This window comes from Pseudophryne corroboree, chromosome 7, assembly GCF_028390025.1.
Source record: "Pseudophryne corroboree isolate aPseCor3 chromosome 7, aPseCor3.hap2, whole genome shotgun sequence".
Taxonomy (NCBI): Eukaryota; Metazoa; Chordata; class Amphibia; order Anura; family Myobatrachidae; genus Pseudophryne; species Pseudophryne corroboree.
Window position 1 is genome coordinate 178,086,030 of NC_086450.1, and position 19,848 is coordinate 178,105,877.

At 49.3% G+C, this 19,848-nt stretch overlaps 1 protein-coding gene across 4 annotated transcripts in view; it reads left to right on the forward strand.

Moving 5' to 3' along the window:
- Positions 1–19,848, forward strand: part of OBSL1 (obscurin like cytoskeletal adaptor 1) — a 246,191-nt gene that overhangs the window by 213,408 nt on the left and 12,935 nt on the right. For all 4 annotated transcript variants that reach the window (XM_063933802.1, XM_063933805.1, XM_063933804.1 and 1 more), the window contains 2 exons: positions 1,627–1,893; positions 18,462–18,841. In XM_063933802.1, the coding sequence (XP_063789872.1) occupies positions 1,627–1,893; positions 18,462–18,841 (647 nt within the window). The remainder of the gene's footprint in view (positions 1–1,626; positions 1,894–18,461; positions 18,842–19,848) is intronic.

Below are 19,848 nucleotides of genomic sequence, written 5' to 3' on the forward strand. Positions count from 1 at the left end.
ACGCACCAGCCAATCGGATTCAGTATGATATCCCGATGGATGGGATGCCGTCGGTCAGAATACCGACAGCGGCATCCCGGCCATCAGAATCCTGACAGCTCTGTGGAAAGTACCCTAACCCTCCTTGGTGGTGCCTAACCCTCCCTGGTGGTGCCTAACCCTAACCTTCCCTGGTTGTGCCTAACTCTAACATTCCCTGGTGGTGCCTACCCTAACCCTCCCTTCCCGGGACCTATGTATACCTTTCCCGTTCCTGCACCCTAACTATAACCCCTTCTAATGCCTAATTGTAACATCCCCCCCATGGCTGACGTGAGCGTATCCCGCTGGTGGAATGATCGGGATTCTGGCTGTCGGTATTTTGACACCGGGATCCCAACCTCCGTCGGGATTTAGATGCCCGGGCAAGACTAAGAGTGCAAGGTAGGAGAACTCGCTTTGCTCCACAAGCCTTGATACCATTTGGCTCTATATGATAATCATGCTCACTATGACTGAATATATGAGTAAATAGTTATTGTACACAGTTTGTTTACAAAATAAAGGAATAGGGGCAGATGTATTAAGCCTGGAGAAGTGATAAATTGGAAGGTGATAAGCACCAGCCAATCGAATTCAGTATGATATCCCGATGGATGGGATGCCGTCGGTCAGAATACCGACAGCGGCATCCCGGCCATCAGAATCCTGACAGCTCTGTGGAAAGTACCCTAACCCTCCTTGGTGGTGCCTAACCCTCCCTGGTGGTGCCTAACCCTAACCTTCCCTGGTTGTGCCTAACTCTAACATTCCCTGGTGGTGCCTACCCTAACCCTCCCTTCCCGGGAACTATGTATACCTTTCCCGTTCCTGCACCCTAACTCTAACCCCTTCTAATGCCTAATTGTAACATCCCCCCCCCCCCCATGGCTGACGTGAGCGTATCCCGCTGGTGGAATGATCGGGATTCTGGCTGTCGGTATTTTGACACCGGGATCCCAACCTCCGTCGGGATTTAGATGCCGGGGCTCTGGCGTCCCCCTGGATTCTGGCGTCTGTATATCGAACGCTGGGATCCCGTCCTTCGGGGTATTAACTGCATCCCAGCCAATCAGCTCCTGTTATTTTTCAAACTCAGCCTGTAACTTGACAGTTAGGAGCTGACTGGCTGGTGTGTTATCAGCTTCCACTATATCACTACTCCAGGCTTAATACATCTGCCCCATAGTGTCATAAAAAATTGTGCTTATCTGGATACTTATCTGGATACTATTCTACAGATTAGGTGTAGGCATCCATCAGATATGGGGCTTTACCATCTTGGTATGTCCAGAAGGTTTGTAGTTGTGAAGGTATACAAGGACCTGAGATGTTGGATCTCAGAAATAATGTGGGGGTGGCATTGTGTAAATACTATATATTACTGTATGGCATAGCCTTTTATTACCTACCTACTGCCTAACACTCTAGATGGAGTAAGAGAGGGACAGTTGATGGATATGTGTTACAGAGATAAATTACTTCACTGGTTTGTACACATAATTATTTCTGTCCCATACTTTTGCTGAAAGCTGACCTGGTAAGAGTTGTAAAAGGGGGTTATGATGAAGACCTCCAGTGTGTTTTATCCCTTTGTTCTCTCACCAGAGGCACACGTGATGTTTACTCAGGGTTTGGAGGACACTGAGGTAGAAGAAGAACAGGATGTCACTTTCCAAGTGCAGGTCACCACAGAGAGAGCGGAAGTTCACTGGGTGAAACAAGGAGTTGTTATCCAGCCCAACAGCAGATTCACTCTCCAGCACTGTGGTCAGACCCATACACTAACCATCCACTGTGTCCAAGCTTCTGACCGGGGCCGCTACAGCTGTGAGAGCCTTCATGACCAAACCAATTGTCGTCTCAATGTCCTACGTATGTACCAGTGCATCCCATACATATCACCCCCCATACCTTCTAGTTACTGATAGTGAAAGTCCCCAGCTTGGGTTAGCAACATTACACTGTCCTTCTAAATGGTTAACTTAATGGTCACCCAGATAGTGCAATGATCTATAGCATTACATTCTCCATAGTTTAATTTATTTTTATGTTAAATATTCTTTCTCTGACGTCCTAGTGGATGCTGGGGACTCCGAAAGGACCATGGGGAATAGCGGCTCCGCAGGAGACTGGGCACAAAAGTAAAAGCTTTAAGACTACCTGGTGTGCACTGGCTCCTCCCCCTATGACCCTCCTCCAAGCCTCAGTTAGATTTTTGTGCCCGAACGAGAAGGGTGCAGTCTAGGTGGCTCTCCTGAGCTGCTTAGAAAAAAGTTTAGTTTTAGGTTTTTTATTTTCAGTGAGACCTGCTGGCAACAGGCTCACTGCATCGAGGGACTAAGGGGAGAAGAAGCGAACTCACCTGCGTGCAGAGTGGATTGGGCTTCTTAGGCTACTGGACATTAGCTCCAGAGGGACGATCACAGGCCCAGCCATGGATGGATCCCAGAGCCGCGCCGCCGTCCCCCTTACAGAGCCAGAAGAGCAGAAGAGGTCCGGAAAAATCGGCGGCAGAAGACGTCCTATCTTCAATAAGGTAGCGCACAGCACCGCAGCTGTGCGCCATTGCTCTCAGCACACTTCACACTCCGGTCACTGAGGGTGCAGGGCGCTGGGTGGGGGCGCCCTGAGACGCAATATAAACACCTTAGGGGGCAAAAAATGCATCACATATAGCTCCTGGGCTATATGAATGCATTTAACTCATGCCTGTTTTTCCATAAAAAAGCGGGAGAACGGCCGCCGAGAAGGGGGCGGAGCCTATCTCCTCAGCACACTGGCGCCATTTTTCCTCACAGCTCCGTTGGAGGGAAGCTCCCTGACTCTCCCCTGCAGTCCTGCACTACAGAAACAGGGTAAAACAAGAGAGGGGGGGCACTAATTTGGCAGATAAATCTATACAGCAGCTATATAAGGGAAAAACACTTATATAAGGTTATCCCTGTATATATATAGCGCTCTGGTGTGTGCTGGCAAACTCTCCCTCTGTCTCCCCAAAGGGCTAGTGGGGTCCTGTCCTCTATCAGAGCATTCCCTGTGTGTGTGCTGTGTGTCGGTACGTTGTGTCGACATGTATGAGGAGGAAAATGGTATGGAGGCGGAGCAATTGCCTGTATTAGTGATGTCACCCCCTAGGGAGTCGACACCTGACTGGATGGTCTTATGGAAGGAATTACGTGATAGTGTCAGCACTTTACAAAAGACTGTTGACGACATGAGACAGCCGGCAAATCAGTTAATACCTGTACAGGCGTCTCAAACACCGTCAGGGGCTCTAAAGCGCCCATTACCTCAGGTGGTCGACACAGACCCAGACACGGACACTGACTCCAGTGTCGACGGTGAGGAAACAAACGTATTTTCCAGTAGGGCCACACGTTACATGATCACGGCAATGAAGGAGGTTTTGAACATTTCTGATACTACAAGTACCACAAAAAAGGGTATTATGTGGGGTGTGAAAAAACTACCCGTAGTTTTTCCTGAATCAGATGAATTAAATGAGGTGTGTGATGAAGCGTGGGTTTCCCCCGATAAAAAACTGCTAATTTCTAAAAAATTATTGGCATTATACCCTTTCCCGCCAGAGGTTAGGGCGCGTTGGGAAACACCCCCTAGGGTAGATAAGGCGCTCACACGCTTATCAAAACAAGTGGCGTTACCGTCTCCTGATACGGCCGCCCTCAAGGAACCAGCTGATAGGAAGCTGGAAAATATCCTAAAAAGTATATACACACATACTGGTATTATACTGCGACCAGCAATCGCCTCAGCCTGGATGTGCAGTGCTGGGGTGGCTTGGTCGGAGTCCCTGACTGAAAATATTGATACCCTGGACAGGGACAATATATTATTGACTATAGAGCATTTAAAGGATGCATTTCTATATATGAGAGATGCACAGAGGGATATTTGCACTCTGGCATCAAGAGTAAGTGTGCTGTCCATTTCTGCCAGAAGAGGGTTATGGACGCGACAGTGGTCAGGTGATGCGGATTCCAAACGGCATATGGAAGTATTGCCGTATAAAGGGGAGGAGTTATTTGGGGTCGGTCTATCGGACCTGGTGGCCACGGCAACGGCTGGGAAATCCACCTTTTTACCCCAGGTCACCTCTCAGCAGAAAAAGACACCGTCTTTTCAGGCTCAGTCCTTTCGTCCCCATAAGGGCAAGCGGGCAAAAGGCCACTCGTATCTGCCCCGGGGCAGAGGAAGGGGAAAAAGACTGCAGCAGACAGCCTCTTCCCAGGAACAGAAGCCCTCCCCCGCTTCTGCCAAGTCCTCAGCATGACGCTGGGGCCTTACAAGCGGACTCAGGCACGGTGGGGGCCCGTCTCAAGAATTTCAGCGCGCAGTGGGCTCACTCGCAAGTGGACCCCTGGATCCTGCAGGTAGTATCTCAGGGGTACAAATTGGAATTCGAGACGTCTCCCCCTCGCCGGTTCCTGAAGTCTGCTTTACCAACGTCTCCCCCCGACAGGGAGGCGGTATTGGAAGCCATTCACAAGCTGTATTCCCAGCAGGTGATAATCAAGGTACCCCTCCTACAACAGGGAAAGGGGTATTATTCCACGCTGTTTGTGGTACCGAAGCCGGACGGCTCGGTGAGACCTATTTTAAATCTGAAATCCTTGAACACTTACATACAAAGGTTCAAATTCAAGATGGAATCACTCAGAGCAGTGATAGCGAACCTGGAAGAAGGGGACTATATGGTGTCTCTGGACATCAAGGATGCTTACCTCCATGTCCCAATTTGCCCTTCTCACCAAGGGTACCTCAGGTTTGTGGTACAGAACTGTCACTATCAGTTTCAGACGTTTCCGTTTGGATTGTCCACGACACCCCGGGTCTTTACCAAGGTAATGGCCGAAATGATGATTCTTCTTCGAAGAAAAGGCGTCTTAATTATCCCTTACTTGGACGATCTCCTGATAAGGGCAAGGTCCAGAGAACAGTTAGAGGTCGGAGTAGCACTATCTCAAGTAGTACTACGACAGCACGGATGGATTCTAAATATTCCAAAATCGCAGCTGATTCCGACGACACGTCTGCTGTTCCTAGGGATGATTCTGGACACAGTACAGAAAAAGGTGTTTCTCCCGGAGGAGAAAGCCAGGGAGTTATCCGACCTAGTCAGGAACCTCCTAAAACCAGGCCAAGTGTCAGTGCATCAATGCACAAGGGTCCTGGGAAAAATGGTGGCTTCTTACGAAGCGATTCCATTCGGCAGATTCCACGCAAGAACTTTTCAGTGGGATCTGCTGGACAAATGGTCCGGATCGCATCTTCAAATGCATCAGCGGATAACCCTGTCTCCAAGGACAAGGGTGTCTCTCCTGTGGTGGTTGCAGAGTGCTCATCTTCTAGAGGGCCGCAGATTCGGCATTCAGGACTGGGTCCTGGTGACCACGGATGCCAGCCTGAGAGGCTGGGGAGCAGTCACACAGGGAAGAAATTTCCAGGGCTTGTGGTCAAGCATGGAAACGTCACTTCACATAAATATCCTGGAACTAAGGGCCATTTACAATGCCCTAAGTCAGGCAAGGCCTCTGCTTCAGGGTCAGCCGGTGCTGATCCAGTCGGACAACATCACGGCAGTCGCCCACGTAAACAGACAGGGCGGCACAAGAAGCAGGAGGGCAATGACGGAAGTTGCAAGGATTCTTCGCTGGGCGGAAAATCATGTGATAGCACTGTCAACAGTGTTCATTCCGGGAGTGGACAACTGGGAAGCAGACTTCCTCAGCAGACACGATCTCCACCCGGGGGAGTGGGGACTGCACCCAGAAGTCTTCCACATGATTGTGAACCGTTGGGAAAAACCAAAGGTGGACATGATGGCGTCCCGCCTCAACAAAAAACTGGACAGATATTGCGCCAGGTCAAGGGACCCTCAGGCAATAGCTGTGGACGCTCTGGTAACACCGTGGGTGTACCAGTCAGTGTATGTGTTCCCTCCTCTGCCTCTCATACCCAAGGTACTGAGAATCATAAGAAGGAGAGGAGTAAGGACTATACTCGTGGCTCCGGATTGGCCAAGAAGGACTTGGTACCCGGAACTTCAAGAGATGCTCACGGAAGACCCGTGGCCTCTACCTCTAAGAAAGGACCTGCTCCAGCAGGGACCATGTCTGTTCCAAGACTTACCGCGGCTGCGTTTGACGGCATGGCGGTTGAACGCCGGATCCTGAAGGAAAAAGGCATTCCGGATGAAGTCATCCCTACCCTGATCAAAGCCAGGAAGTATGTAACTGTGCAACATTATCACCGTATTTGGCGTAAATATGCTGCGTGGTGTGAGGCCAGGAAGGCCCCTACAGAGGAATTTCAACTGGGTCGTTTCCTGCATTTCCTGCAAACAGGACTGTCTATGGGCCTAAAATTAGGGTCCATTAAGGTTCAAATTTCGGCCCTGTCAATATTCTTCCAAAAAGAACTAGCTTCAGTTCCTGAAGTTCAGACGTTTGTCAAGGGGGTACTGCATATACAGCCTCCTTTTGTGCCTCCAGTGGCACCTTGGGATCTCAATGTAGTTTTGGGGTTCCTAAAATCACATTGACTTGAACCACTCACCACTGTGGACTTAAAATATCTCACATGGAAAGTGGTAATGCTGTTAGCCCTGGCCTCAGCCAGGCGTGTCTCAGAATTGGCGGCTTTATCCTATAAAAGCCCTTACCTAATTTTTCATACGGACAGGGCAGAATTGAGGACTCGTCCTCAATTTCTCCCTAAGGTGGTTTCAGCATTTCACTTAAACCAGCCTATTGTGGTGCCTGCGGCTACTAGGGACTTGGAGGATTCCAAGTTGCTGGACGTAGTCAGGGCCCTGAAAATATTTGTTTCCAGGACGGCTGGAGTCAGAAAATCTGACTCGCTGTTTATCCTGTATGCACCCAACAAGCTGGGTGCTCCTGCTTCTAAGCAGACTATTGCTCGTTGGATTTGTAGTACAATTCAGCTTGCACATTCTGTGGCAGGCCTGCCACAGCCAAAATCTGTAAAAGCCCATTCCACACGGAAAGTGGGCTCATCTTGGGCGGCTGCCCGAGGGGTCTCGGCTTTACAACTTTGCCGAGCAGCTACTTGGTCAGGAGCAAACACGTTTGCTAAATTCTACAAATTTGATACCCTGGCTGAGGAGGACCTGGAGTTCTCTCATTCGGTGCTGCAGAGTCATCCGCACTCTCCCGCCCGTTTGGGAGCTTTGGTATAATCCCCATGGTCCTTTCGGAGTCCCCAGCATCCACTAGGACGTCAGAAAAAATAAGAATTTACTTACCGATAATTCTATTTCTCATAGTCCGTAGTGGATGCTGGGCGCCCATCCCAAGTGCGGATTGTCTGCAATACTTGTACATAGTTATTGTTACAAAAAATCGGGTTATTATTGTTGTGAGCCATCTTTTCAGAGGCTCCTCTGTTATCATGCTGTTAACTGGGTTCAGATCACAAGTTGTACGGTGTGATTGGTGTGGCTGGTATGAGTCTTACCCGGGATTCAAAATCCTTCCTTATTGTGTACGCTCGTCCGGGCACAGTATCCTAACTGAGGCTTGGAGGAGGGTCATAGGGGGAGGAGCCAGTGCACACCAGGTAGTCTTAAAGCTTTTACTTTTGTGCCCAGTCTCCTGCGGAGCCGCTATTCCCCATGGTCCTTTCGGAGTCCCCAGCATCCACTACGGACTATGAGAAATAGAATTATCGGTAAGTAAATTCTTATTATTTAATTTATAACACCATTTATTTATATGTTCCTATAATCCAGGAGTGTTCAAGGTCATTGTCCAAAAACTAGTAGCTGGGATAACTGGCTAAATTCAGTTTCCCAGGCTTTACATGTAGATTACAAATAATTCAGTACTTATAAACTTTTTTTCTCTTACGTCCTAGAGGATGCTGGGGTCCATATTAGTACCATGGGGTATAGAGAGGTCCACCAGGAGCCATTGGCACTTTAAGAGTTAGTGTGGGCTGGCTCCTCCCTCTATGCCCCTCCTACCAGACTCAGTTTAGAAAATGTGCCCGGAGGAGGCGGTCACAGGTAGGGGAGCTCTACAGAGCTTCTTTAGTAAAGTTTATTTAGAGTTTGTTATTTTACAGGGAGGCTGCTGGCAACAGCCTCCCTGCATCGAGGGACTGAGGGGGGGAGCAGTGTCCGCCCTGCGGGGTCTAAGCCACTGTCTCCACTGACTGGACACTGAGCTCCAGAGGGAATAGATCGCTCCCCGCTGCAGGGGAACGCTCACCCCGGCAGCATGCCGCCACCCAGTGTGGCAAGTGAGTCATCTGCTCCCTAACAAGCAGGGAGCCGATGTGAAGATGGCAGCTACAGGGTAGGAGCGCAGTACTGACTGCGCTCCGGGGGCTCAGCAGTACATGATGCATCGCTGTGAGGGGTGCCCTGAGCCGGCGCCTTAACCCTACACTGACCAGGAAGCCTGTCGGGGTCCTCGCATCTCAGCCAGCACTAAATCCTCAGGCCAGTATAATCTTGGAAGAGCGGGAAGACAGCGCCATTAAGGGGGCGGAGCTTCTCCTCAGAGCGGACCCAGCAGCATTCAGTGCCATTTTCCGGCCTGCAGACATGCTGCCAAGTGAAGAGCAGTCCTTCCAGAGCACCTCCAGCTATCTGTACGGTACCAGGGGGTTGTAGAAGGGAGAGGAGGCTGTGTAGAGACTGTGTCACCTATTAAGGGACACAGTCAGCGCTGGTTAAGGGTCTCCCTATACCTATATAGCGCTGTGTGTGGGTTGGCTCCAATCTCTGTGTCTCTCTGACATTCTTGGGGGGGAAACTCTGTCTGCCCTGTACCCTGTGTGTGTGTGGGGTGTACAAGCAACCATGCCTAGAGACTCTGTCTCATATGCTGCAGAGGATATATCTTCTCAGGAATCAGGATTGCACTATTGTACGCTCAAATCCATTTACACGGCTTCAGGGGCGATACTGCGGCCTACTATTGCCTGTGCATGGATTTCAAAAGCAATTGCAAAGTGGTCAATCACTCTGCAGGAGGACTTGACTACGAAGGATAAAGGTGACATTGATTTGTTTTTACATAACATACAGGATTCTGCAGGGTTTCTGGTGGAATCCATGAAGGATCTGGGTTGCATGGCGGTGGGGATCTCCTCCATGTCCGTCTCGGGTCGCAGGGGTCTCTGGCTGCGTCAATGGTCTGCGGACGCGGAATCCAGGAAAAGTGTGGAGAGCCTACCCTATACAGGTCAGGCTCTGTTTGGGGAGGCGCTGGATGCGTGGATTGCCACAGCTACAGCGGGTAAGTCTCCTTTTCTCCCCTCAGCTGCACCAACTATGAAGAAGCCTTTTTCTCCCAACATGTCACCGTCCTTTCGGCCCACTAAGACTAGAAAGAACAAGCCCTCTCACACCTTCTTTAGAGGTGGTCGTACCAAATCCAAAAAGACTGCTCCCGCAGGTTCCCATGACCAAAAGCCTGTTTTTGGTGCCTCAAAGTCCTCCGCATGACGGTGGACCGCACAGCCTGGAAGTAGGTCAAGTGGGAGCGAGTCTCTGGCATTTTAGCAACGTCTGGGTGTTGTCCGGCCTGGATACAGGTTATTGTGTCCCGGGGGTACAGGCTGGAGTTTCAAACTCTCCCACCTCACTAATTCTTCAAGTCAGGCTTGCCGGCTTTGCCAGCAGACAGATCTATTTTAGTGGACGCTATCCGAAAATTGGTTTTGTCGGAGGTCATTGTTCCAGTTCCACCTCATCAGTTGAACAAAGGTTACTATTCGAACCTTTTTGTGGTACCGAAGCCGGATGGTTCGGTCATGCCAATTTTGAACTTGAAATCATTGAACCCTTATCTCAGGGACTTCAAATTCAAAATGGAGTCTCTGAGAGCGGTTATCTCAGGACTGACCGAGGGGGAGTTCCTGGTGTCCTTGGACATCAAGGATGCGTACCTCCACATTCCAATTTGGTCATCGCATCAGGCTTATCTCAGGTTTGCACTGTTAGATGATCACTATCAGTTTCAGGCACTGCCATTCGGTCTCGCCACAGCACAGAGGATCTTCACCAAGGTGATAGCAAAGATGATGGTTCTCCTCCGCAAGCAGGGGGTGAACATAATTCCATATCTGGACGACCTGCTGATCAAGGCATCGTCCAGGGAGAAGTTGTTAAGATCCATTGCTCAGGGAGCACGGTTGGATCCTGAACCTTCTCATCTGGAGCCGACAAGGAGGCTATCTTTCCTGGGGATGATCCTTGACATGGAGGTGCAGAGGGTGTTTCTAATGGTGGAGAAAGCGTTGGTGATTCAAACAATGGTCCGGGATGTCTTAAAGCTGGCCCGGGTATCGGTTCATCAGTGCATCCGCCTTCTGGGGAAGATGGTTGCCTCCTACGAGGCTCTGCAGTATGGAAGGTTTCATGCTCGGTCCTTTCAACTGGATCTCTTGGACCAGTGGTCGGGATCTCACCTACATATGCACCAGAGGATACTTCTGTCGCAGAAAGCAAGGATTTCGCTTCTCTGGTGGCTGCAACTACCTCACCTTCTGGAGGGCCAAAGGTTCAGAATCCAGGACTGGATCCTACTAACCACGGATGCAAGTCTAAGAGGTTGGGGAGCAGTCGCTCAAGGGGAACCTTCCAAGGAAGGTGGTCAAGTCAGGAATCCCTTCTTCCGATAAACATCCTAGAGCTGAGCCAAGTACAACGGCCTTTCTTGAAGCAGCACACCTTCTACAGGATCGGGCTGTTCAGGTGCAGTCGGACAACGTGACCACAGTGGCCTATATAAACCGACAAGGCGGAATGAAGAGCAAGGCTGCAATGTCAGAGGTGACAAGAATCCTCCTCTGGGTTTAAAGGCACGCTGTAGCGATGTCAGCAATCTTCATTCCGGGAGTAGACAACTGGGAAGCGGACTTCCTCAGCAGACACGATCTCCATCCAGGAGAGTGGGGCCTCCACCCAAGGGGGTTTGAGGAGGTAACCGGTTGGTGGGGGGTTCCTCACATAGACATGATGGCCTCCCACCTCAACAAGAGCTGAGGAGGTATTGTTCCAGGTCAAGAGACCCACAGGCAGTGGCGGTGGACGCACTAGTAACACCGTGGGTGTTCACGTCAGTGTATGTGTTCCCTCCACTTCCTCTTATCCCAAGAGTTCTACAACTTGTAAGAAGAACAAGGGTTCTGGCAATCCTCATTGCTCCAGACTAGCCAAGGAGGGCTTGGTACGCGGATCTGCTGGATCTACTGCTGGTAGATCCAAGGCCTCTGCCTTTTCGGGAGGATCTTCTACTACAGGGGCCGTTCGCTTATCAAGACTTACCACGGCTACGTTTGATGGCATGGCGGTTGAGCGCCAGATCTTAGCTCGGAAGGGTATTCCGAGCGAGGTTATTCCTACCCTGATACAGGCTAGGAAGGGGGTAACATCTAAACATTACCATCGTATTTGGAAAAAGTATTTGTCTTTGTGTGAATCCAAGAAGTTTCCTGCAATGGAGTTTCAACTTGGACGGTTTCTCCTTTTCCTGCAAGCAGGTGTGGATATGGGCCTGAGATTGGGCTCCATCAAAGTCCAGATTTCGGCCTTATCCATTTTCTTCCAGAAACAATTGGCTTTCTTCCCTGAGGTCCAGACCTTTTTGAAAGGGGTTCTGCACATCCAGCCTCCTTTTGTGGCGCCAACGGCCCCATGGGATCTTGATGTGGTGTTGCAATTCCTGCAATCGGATTGGTTTGAGCATCTGCAGGAGGCTGAAATCAAGTTTCTCACGTGGAAGGCAGTCACTTTGTTGGCCTTGGCTTCTGCTCGATGTGTGTCGGAATTGGGGGCTTTGTCTTGTCAAAGTCCCTATCTGGTCTTCCATGAAGATAGAGCGGAACTCAGGACTCGTCCACAGTTCCTTCCTAAGGTTGTGTCGGCCTTTCATATCAACCAGCCTATTGTGGTGCCCGTGGCTACTGACTCCTCAATTGCTTCAAAGGCCTTGGATGTTGTGAGGGCTTTGAAGATTTATGTGAAGAGGACTTCTCCTCACAGAAAATCGGACTCTCTGTTTGTCCTCCTATGATTCTGCAGTCGATTTCTCGCTGGATCAGGTTCACCATCCGGCATGCATATTCTACGGCAGGATTGCCGTGTTCAAAATCTGTTAAGGCCCACTCTACTTGTAAGTTGGGTTCTTCCTGGGCGGCTGCCCGGGGTGTCTCGGCTTTACAGCTTTGCCGAGCGGCTACTTGGTCTGGATCGAACACGTTTGCTAAGTTTTACAAGTTCGATACTTTGGCCTCTGATGACCTCAAGTTTGGTCAAGCTGTTCTGCCGGAGCCTGTGCGCTCTCCCTCCCGTTCTGGGAGCTTTGGTACATCCCCATGGTACTAATATGGACCCCAGCATCCTCTAGGACATAAGAGAAAATAGGATTTTAATTACCTACCGGTAAATCCTTTTCTCGTGGTCCGTAGAGGATGCTGGGCGCCCGCCCAGCGCTTCTTTATCCTGCAGTGGTTATTTGGTTCACTACTGCCTGGTTCCTAGGTAAGTTTTGCGTTCTTTACTGTTTCAGCTGTTGCTGAGTTTTCCGGCATGTTGGCCAGATTTGCCTTGTTGTGTGAGCTGGTATGAATCTCGCCACTATCTGTGTAATTCCTTCTCTCGAAGTATGTTGTCTCCTCGGGTACAGTTTCTAGACTGAGTCTGGTAGGAGGGGCATAGAGGGAGGAGCCAGTGCACACTTAAACTATTAAAGTGCAATGGCTCCTGGTGGACCGTCTATACCCCATGGTACTAATATGGACCCCAGCATCCTCTACGGACTACGAGAAAAGGATTTACAGGTAGGTAATTAAAATCCTAATCTCTCTATCGTCCTAGTGGATGCTGGGGTTCCTGAAAGGACCATGGGGAATAGCGGCTCCGCAGGAGACAGGGCACAAAAAGTAAAGCTTTAGGATCAGGTGGTGTGCACTGGCTCCTCCCCCTATGACCCTCCTCCAAGCCTCAGTTAGATTTTTGTGCCCGGCCGAGAAGGGTGCAATCTAGGTGGCTCTCCTAAAGAGCTGCTTAGAAAAGTTTAGCTTAGGTTTTTTATTTTACAGTGAGTCCTGCTGGCAACAGGATCACTGCAACGAGGGACTTAGGGGAGAAGAAGTGAACTCACCTGCGTGCAGGATGGATTGGCTTCTTTGGCTACTGGACATTAGCTCCAGAGGGACGATCACAGGTACAGCCTGGATGGTCACCGGAGCCTCGCCGCCGGCCCCCTTGCAGATGCTGAAACGAGAAGAGGTCCAGAATCGGCGGCAGAAGACTCCTCAGTCTTCTTAAGGTAGCGCACAGCACTGCAGCTGTGCGCCATTTCCTCTCAGCACACTTCACACGGCAGTCACTGAGGGTGCAGGGCGCTGGGAGGGGGGCGCCCTGGGAGGCAAATGAAAACCTTTTTTGGCTAAAAATACCTCACATATAGCCTCCGGGGGCTATATGGAGATATTTAACCCCTGCCAGAATCCATTAAAGAGCGGGAGACGAGCCCGCCGAAAAAGGGGCGGGGCCTATCTCCTCAGCACACAGCGCCATTTTCCCTCACAGAAAGGCTGGAGGGAAGGCTCCCAGGCTCTCCCCTGCACTGCACTACAGAAACAGGGTTAAAACAGAGAGGGGGGGCACTAATTTGGCGTTAGAAATATATAAAAGATGCTATAAGGAAAAACACTTATATAAGGTTGTCCCTATATAATTATAGCGTTTTTGGTGTGTGCTGGCAAACTCTCCCTCTGTCTCTCCAAAGGGCTAGTGGGTCCTGTCCTCTATCAGAGCATTCCCTGTGTGTGTGCTGTGTGTCGGTACGTGTGTGTCGACATGTATGAGGACGATGTTGGTGAGGAGGCGGAGCAATTGCCTGTAATGGTGATGTCACTCTCTAGGGAGTCGACACCGGAATGGATGGCTTATTTAGGGAATTACGTGATAATGTCAACACGCTGCAAGGTCGGTTGACGACATGAGACGGCCGACAAACAATTAGTACCGGTCCAGACGTCTCAGAAACACCGTCAGGGGTTTTAAAACGCCCGTTTACGTTAGTCGGTCGACACAGACACAGACACGGACACTGAATCCAGTGTCGACGGTGAATAAACAAACGTATTCCTTATTAGGGCCATACGTTAAGGGCAATGAAGGAGGTGTTACATATTTCTGATACTACAAGTACCACAAAAGAGGGTATTATGTGGGATGTGAAAAAACTACCGGTGTTTTTCCTGAATCAGATAAATTAAATGAAGTGTGTGATGATGCGTGGGTTCCCCCCGATAGAAAATTATGGGCGGTATACCCTTTCCCGCCAGAAGTTAGGGCGCGTTGGGAAACACCCCTTAGGGTGGATAAGGCGCTCACACGCTTATCAAAACAAGTGGCGGTACCGTCTATAGATAGGGCCGTCCTCAAGGAGCCAGCTGACAGGAGGCTGGAAAATATCATAAAAAGTATATACACACATACTGGTGTTATACTGCGACCAGCGATCGCCTCAGCCTGGATGTGCAGAGCTGGGGTGGCTTGGTCGGATTCCCTGACTAAAAATATTGATACCCTTGACAGGGACAGTATTTTATTGACTATAGAGCATTTAAAGGATGCATTTTCTATATATGCGAGATGCACAGAGGGATATTTGCACTCTGGCATCAAGAGTAAGTGCGATGTCCATATCTGCCAGAAGATGTTTATGGACACGACAGTGGTCAGGTGATGCAGATTCCAAACGGCACAAAGGTGTATTGCCGTATAAAGGAAGAGGAGTTATTTGGGGTCGGTCCATCGGACCTGGTGGCCACGGCAACTGCTGGAAAATCCACCGTTTTTACCCTAAGTCACATCTCTGCAGAAAAAGACACCGTCTTTTCAGCCTCAGTCCTTTCGTCCCTATAAGAGTCATATCTGCCCAGGGATAGAGGAAAGGGAAGAAGACTGCAGCAGGCAGCCCATTCCCAGGAACAGAAGCGTTCCACCGCTTCTGCCAAGCTCTCAGCATGACGCTGGGACCGTACAGGACCCCTGGATCCTACATGTAGTATCCCAGGGGTACAGATTGGAATGTCGAGACGTTTCCCCTTCGCAGGCTCCTGAAGTCTGGTTTACCAAGGTCTCCCTCCGACAAGGAGGCAGTATGGGAAACAATTCACAAGCTGTATTCCCAGCAGGTGATAATCAAATTACCCCTCCTACAATAAGAAAAGGGGTATTATTCCACATTATATTGTGGTACTGAAGCCAGAAGGCTAGGTGAGACCTATTCTAAATCTAAAAAAAAAAAAAAAAAAAATTTTTTGAACACTTACAAAGGTTCAAATCAAGATGGAGTCACTCAGAGCAGTGATAACGAACCAGGAAGAAGGGGACTATATAGTGTCCCGAGACATCAGGGATGCTTACCTCCATGTCCAAAATTTGCCCTTCTCACTAAGGGTACCTCAGGTTCGTGGTACAGAACTGTCACTATCAGTTTCAGACGCTGCCGTTTGGATTGTCCACGGCACCCCGGGTCTTTACCAAGGTAATGGCCGAAATGATGACTCTTCTTCGAAGAAAAGGCGTCTTAATTATCCCTTACTTGGACGATCTCCTGATAAGGGCAAAGTCCAGGGAACAGTTGGAGGTCGGAGTAGCACTATCTCGGATACTGCTACAACAGCACGGGTGGATTCTAAATATTCCAAAATCGCAGCTGATCCCGACGACAAGTCTGCTGTGCCTAGGGATGATTCTGGACACAGTCCAGAAAAAGGTGTTTCTCCCGGAAGAGAAAGCCAGGGAGTTATCCGAGCTAGTCAGGAACCTCCTAAAATCAGTGCATCATTGCACAAGGGTCCTGGTAAAGATGGTGACTTCCTACGAAGCAATTCCATTCGGCAGATTTCACGCAAAAACTTTTCAGTGGGATCTGCTGGACAAATGGTCCGGATCGCATCTTCAGATGCATCAGCGGATAACCTTATATCCAAGGACAAGGGTGTCTCTCCTGTGGTGGTTACAGAGTGCTCATCTTCTAGAGGGCCGCAGATTCGGCATTCAGGATTGGATGCTGGTGACCACGGAGGCCAGCCCGAGAGGCTGGGGAGCAGTCACACAAGGAAAAAATTTCCAGGGAGTGTGATCAAGTCTGGAGACTTTTCTCCACATAAATATACTGGAGCTAAGGGTAAATTTATAATACTCTAAGCTTAGCAAGACCTCTGCTTCAAGGTCAGCCGGTATTGATCCAGTGGGAAAAACATCACGGCAGTCGCCCACGTAAATAGACAGGGCGGCACAAGAAGCAGGAGGGCAATGGCAAAAACTGCAAGGACTTTTCGCTGGGCGGAAAATCATGTGATAGCACTGTCAGCAGTGTTTCATTCCGGGAATGGAAACTGGGAAGCAGACTTCCTCAGCAGGCACGACCTCCACCCGGCAGAGTGGAAACTTCATCGGGAAGTTTTCCACATGATTGTAAACCGTTGGGAAATACCAAAGGTGGACATGATGGCGTCCCGTCTGAACAAAAAACGGGACAGGTATTGCGCCAGGTTAAGAGACCCTCAGGCAATAGCTGTGGACGTTCTGGTAACACCATGGATGTACCAGTCGGTGTATGTGTTCCATCCTCTGCTTCTCATACCTAAGGTACTGAGACTTATAAGACGTAGAGGAGTAAGAACTATACTCATGGCTCCGGATTGGCCAAGAAGGACTTGGTACCCGGAACTTCAAGAGATGCTCACAGAGGACTTATGGCCTCTGCCGCTAAGAAGGAACTTGTTTCAGCAAGTACCATGTCTGTTCCAAGACTTACCGCAGCTGCGTTTGACGGCATGGCGGTGGAACGCCGGATCCTAAGGGAAAAAGGCATTCCGGAAGAGGTCATTCCTACCCTGGTCAAAGCCAGAAAGGAGGTGACCGCACAACATTATCACCACATGTGGCAAAAATATGTTGCGTGGTGTGAGGCCAGAAAGGCCCCACGAAGAAATTTCAACTCGGTCGATTCCTGCATTTCCTGCAAACAGGAGTGTCTATGGGCCTCAAATTGGGGTCCATTAAGGTTCAAATTTCGGCCCTGTCGATTTTCTTCCAGAAAGAAGTGGCTTCAGTTCCTGGAGTCCAGAAGTTTGTCAAGGGAGTATTGCATATACAACCCCCTTTTGTGCCTCCAGTGGCACTGTGGGATCTCAACGTAGTTCTGGGATTCCTCAAATCACATTGGTTTAAAACCAGTCAAATCTGTGGATTTGAAGCATCTCACATGAAAAGTGACCATGCTCTTGGCCCTGGCCTGGACCAGGCGAGTGTCAAATTGGTGGTTTTTTTTCTCAAAAAAGCCCATATCTGGTTGTCCATTTGGACAGGGCAGAGCTGCGGACTCGTCCCCAGTTCTCTCCCTAAGGTGGTGTCAGTGTTTCACCTGAACCAGCTTATTTTGGTGCCTTGCGCCTACTAGGGACTTGGAGGACTCCAGGTTGCTAGATGTTGTCAGGGCCCTGTAAATATAGGTTCCAGGACGGCTGGAGTCAGGAAAACTGACTTGCTGTTATCCTGTATGCACCCAACAAACTGGGTGCTCTTGCTTCTAAGCAGACTATTGCTAGTTGGATGTGTAATACAATTCAGCTTGCACATTCTGTGGCAGGCCTGCCACAGCCAAAATATGTAAATGCCCATTCCACAAGGAAGGTGGGCTTATCTTGGGCCGCTGCCCGAGGGGTCTCGGCTTTACAACTTTGCCGAGCGGCTATTTAGTCAGGGGCAAACACGTTGGTAAAATCCTACAAATTTGATACCCTGGCTAAGGAGGACCTGGAGTTCTCTCATTCGGTGCTGCAGAGTCATCCGCACTCTCCCGCCCGTTTGGGAGCTTTGGTATTATCCCCATGGTCCTTTCAGGAACCCCAGCATCCACTAGGACGATAGAGAAAATAAGAATTTACTTACCGATAATTCTATTTCTCGGAGTCCGTAGTGGATGCTGGGCGCCCATCCCAAGTGCGGATTATCTGCAATACTTGTACATAGTTACAAAAATCGGGTTATTATTGTTGTGAGCCATCTTTTCAGAGGCTCCGCTGTTATCATACTGTTAACTGGGTTCAGATCACAGGTTGTACAGTGTGATTGGTGTGGCTGGTATGAGTCTTACCCGGGATTCAAAATCCTTCCTTATTGTGTACGCTCGTCCGGGCACAGTATCCTAACTGAGGCTTGGAGGAGGGTCATAGGGGGAGGAGCCAGTGCACACCACCTGATCCTAAAGCTTTACTTTTTGTGCCCTGTCTCCTGCGGAGCCGCTATTCCCCATGGTCCTTTCAGGAACCCCAGCATCCACTACGGACTCCGAGAAATAGAATTATCGGTAAGTAAATTCTTATTTTTTTTCATGTTTTTACTTTTTTTGTCTTTACAGCTAAAAGTATATCAGTGAGGAAGGGTCTGGAAGATGTGACTTGTGAGGAAGGAAGCAATGTAGAGTTTTCAGTAGAATTGTCCCATGAAGGTTTAATCGGGGAATGGTGGAAGGGAGGTGTACGTCTTACCGCCGAAGACAATTGCATGATCAGGTCAAGTGGGCGCCAGCATTTTCTCCGGCTTTCAGATCTCAGAATGCCTGATACTGCGGTAATAGCATTTACCACCGACACTCTGCGGTCCACGGCACATCTAACCGTCACTGAGCACCCACTTACCATCACACAACCACCACAGGACTTTGTTGTCAATGAAGCTGGGCTAGCAACATTCCAGTGTGAAGTCTCCAAACAAGAAGCTGTTGTTACCTGGAGCAAGGTAATGTTATTTGCTGTTCATATGTGTTTTTTTTACCATGGCTTCAAATAAATGGTAACGTACAGTATACATTTTCTTTAAAGCTACAAGTAATCTAGCTGGAGCACTAAGATTGATGTCTTTTATGATAAGAACCTCTCCTTGTGAGGCAGATGTACTAAAGCCCTGTACACACGGGGAGAGATGTATACTGAGCGATCTAGCACAGACCGCTCAGCAGACTTCTCTCCCCCACGCTCAGCACAAAGCAATGTGTGCTGAGTGGAGGAGGATGGGGGGGGGGGGGGGGGGGGTGACATCATTTCACCCAGGGGTGAAATGAGCAACCTGCTAGATTGTGCCTGCATGCGGGCCATTCTAGTACCAGCGATAGCGACATGCAGGGCCGCGCATCGCTGTCGCTATGGGGAATACACACGGAGAGATCCGTCCTTAATTTCTTAGCAATCTAAGCACGGATATCTCCATGTATACCCCCCATAAGCCTTGGAGTGTGATAACGTGGAGAGAGATAAACTAGCACCCAATCCACTCCTGTCATATTTCAGACACAGCCTTTAACATGGCAGTTAAGAGCTGATTGGCTCGTACTTTATCTCTCTCTACTTTATCATTCTCTAAAGCTTAGTACACCCTCCATTACTCATCACTTGCTGTCTCTAATACAGATAGTCACTCTACGCTCTTATCAGACATATATTTAGAGAGAAGGGAGAATAAAGAAGGGGCCAACAGAGACCACTTATGGCTGCCACATATGTGTAAACAAATTTGGGAAGGTTGTCATGTATGAACATACATAAATACTACCCTGTAACATGAAGTTCACATTTACATGATATTCTCTGGTTAGCTTGGAGCCACAAAGCCTTCTTTGTCCCTGCAACATGTTTTATTGTTCCTGGGGTGCCGGTAATTGGAAGTTGTCTATACTTAGTTTTTTTTCCTTATTCAGCCATATTTGATGTCGGTAAGCATATTTATATGCATATAAATACCAGTGTAAT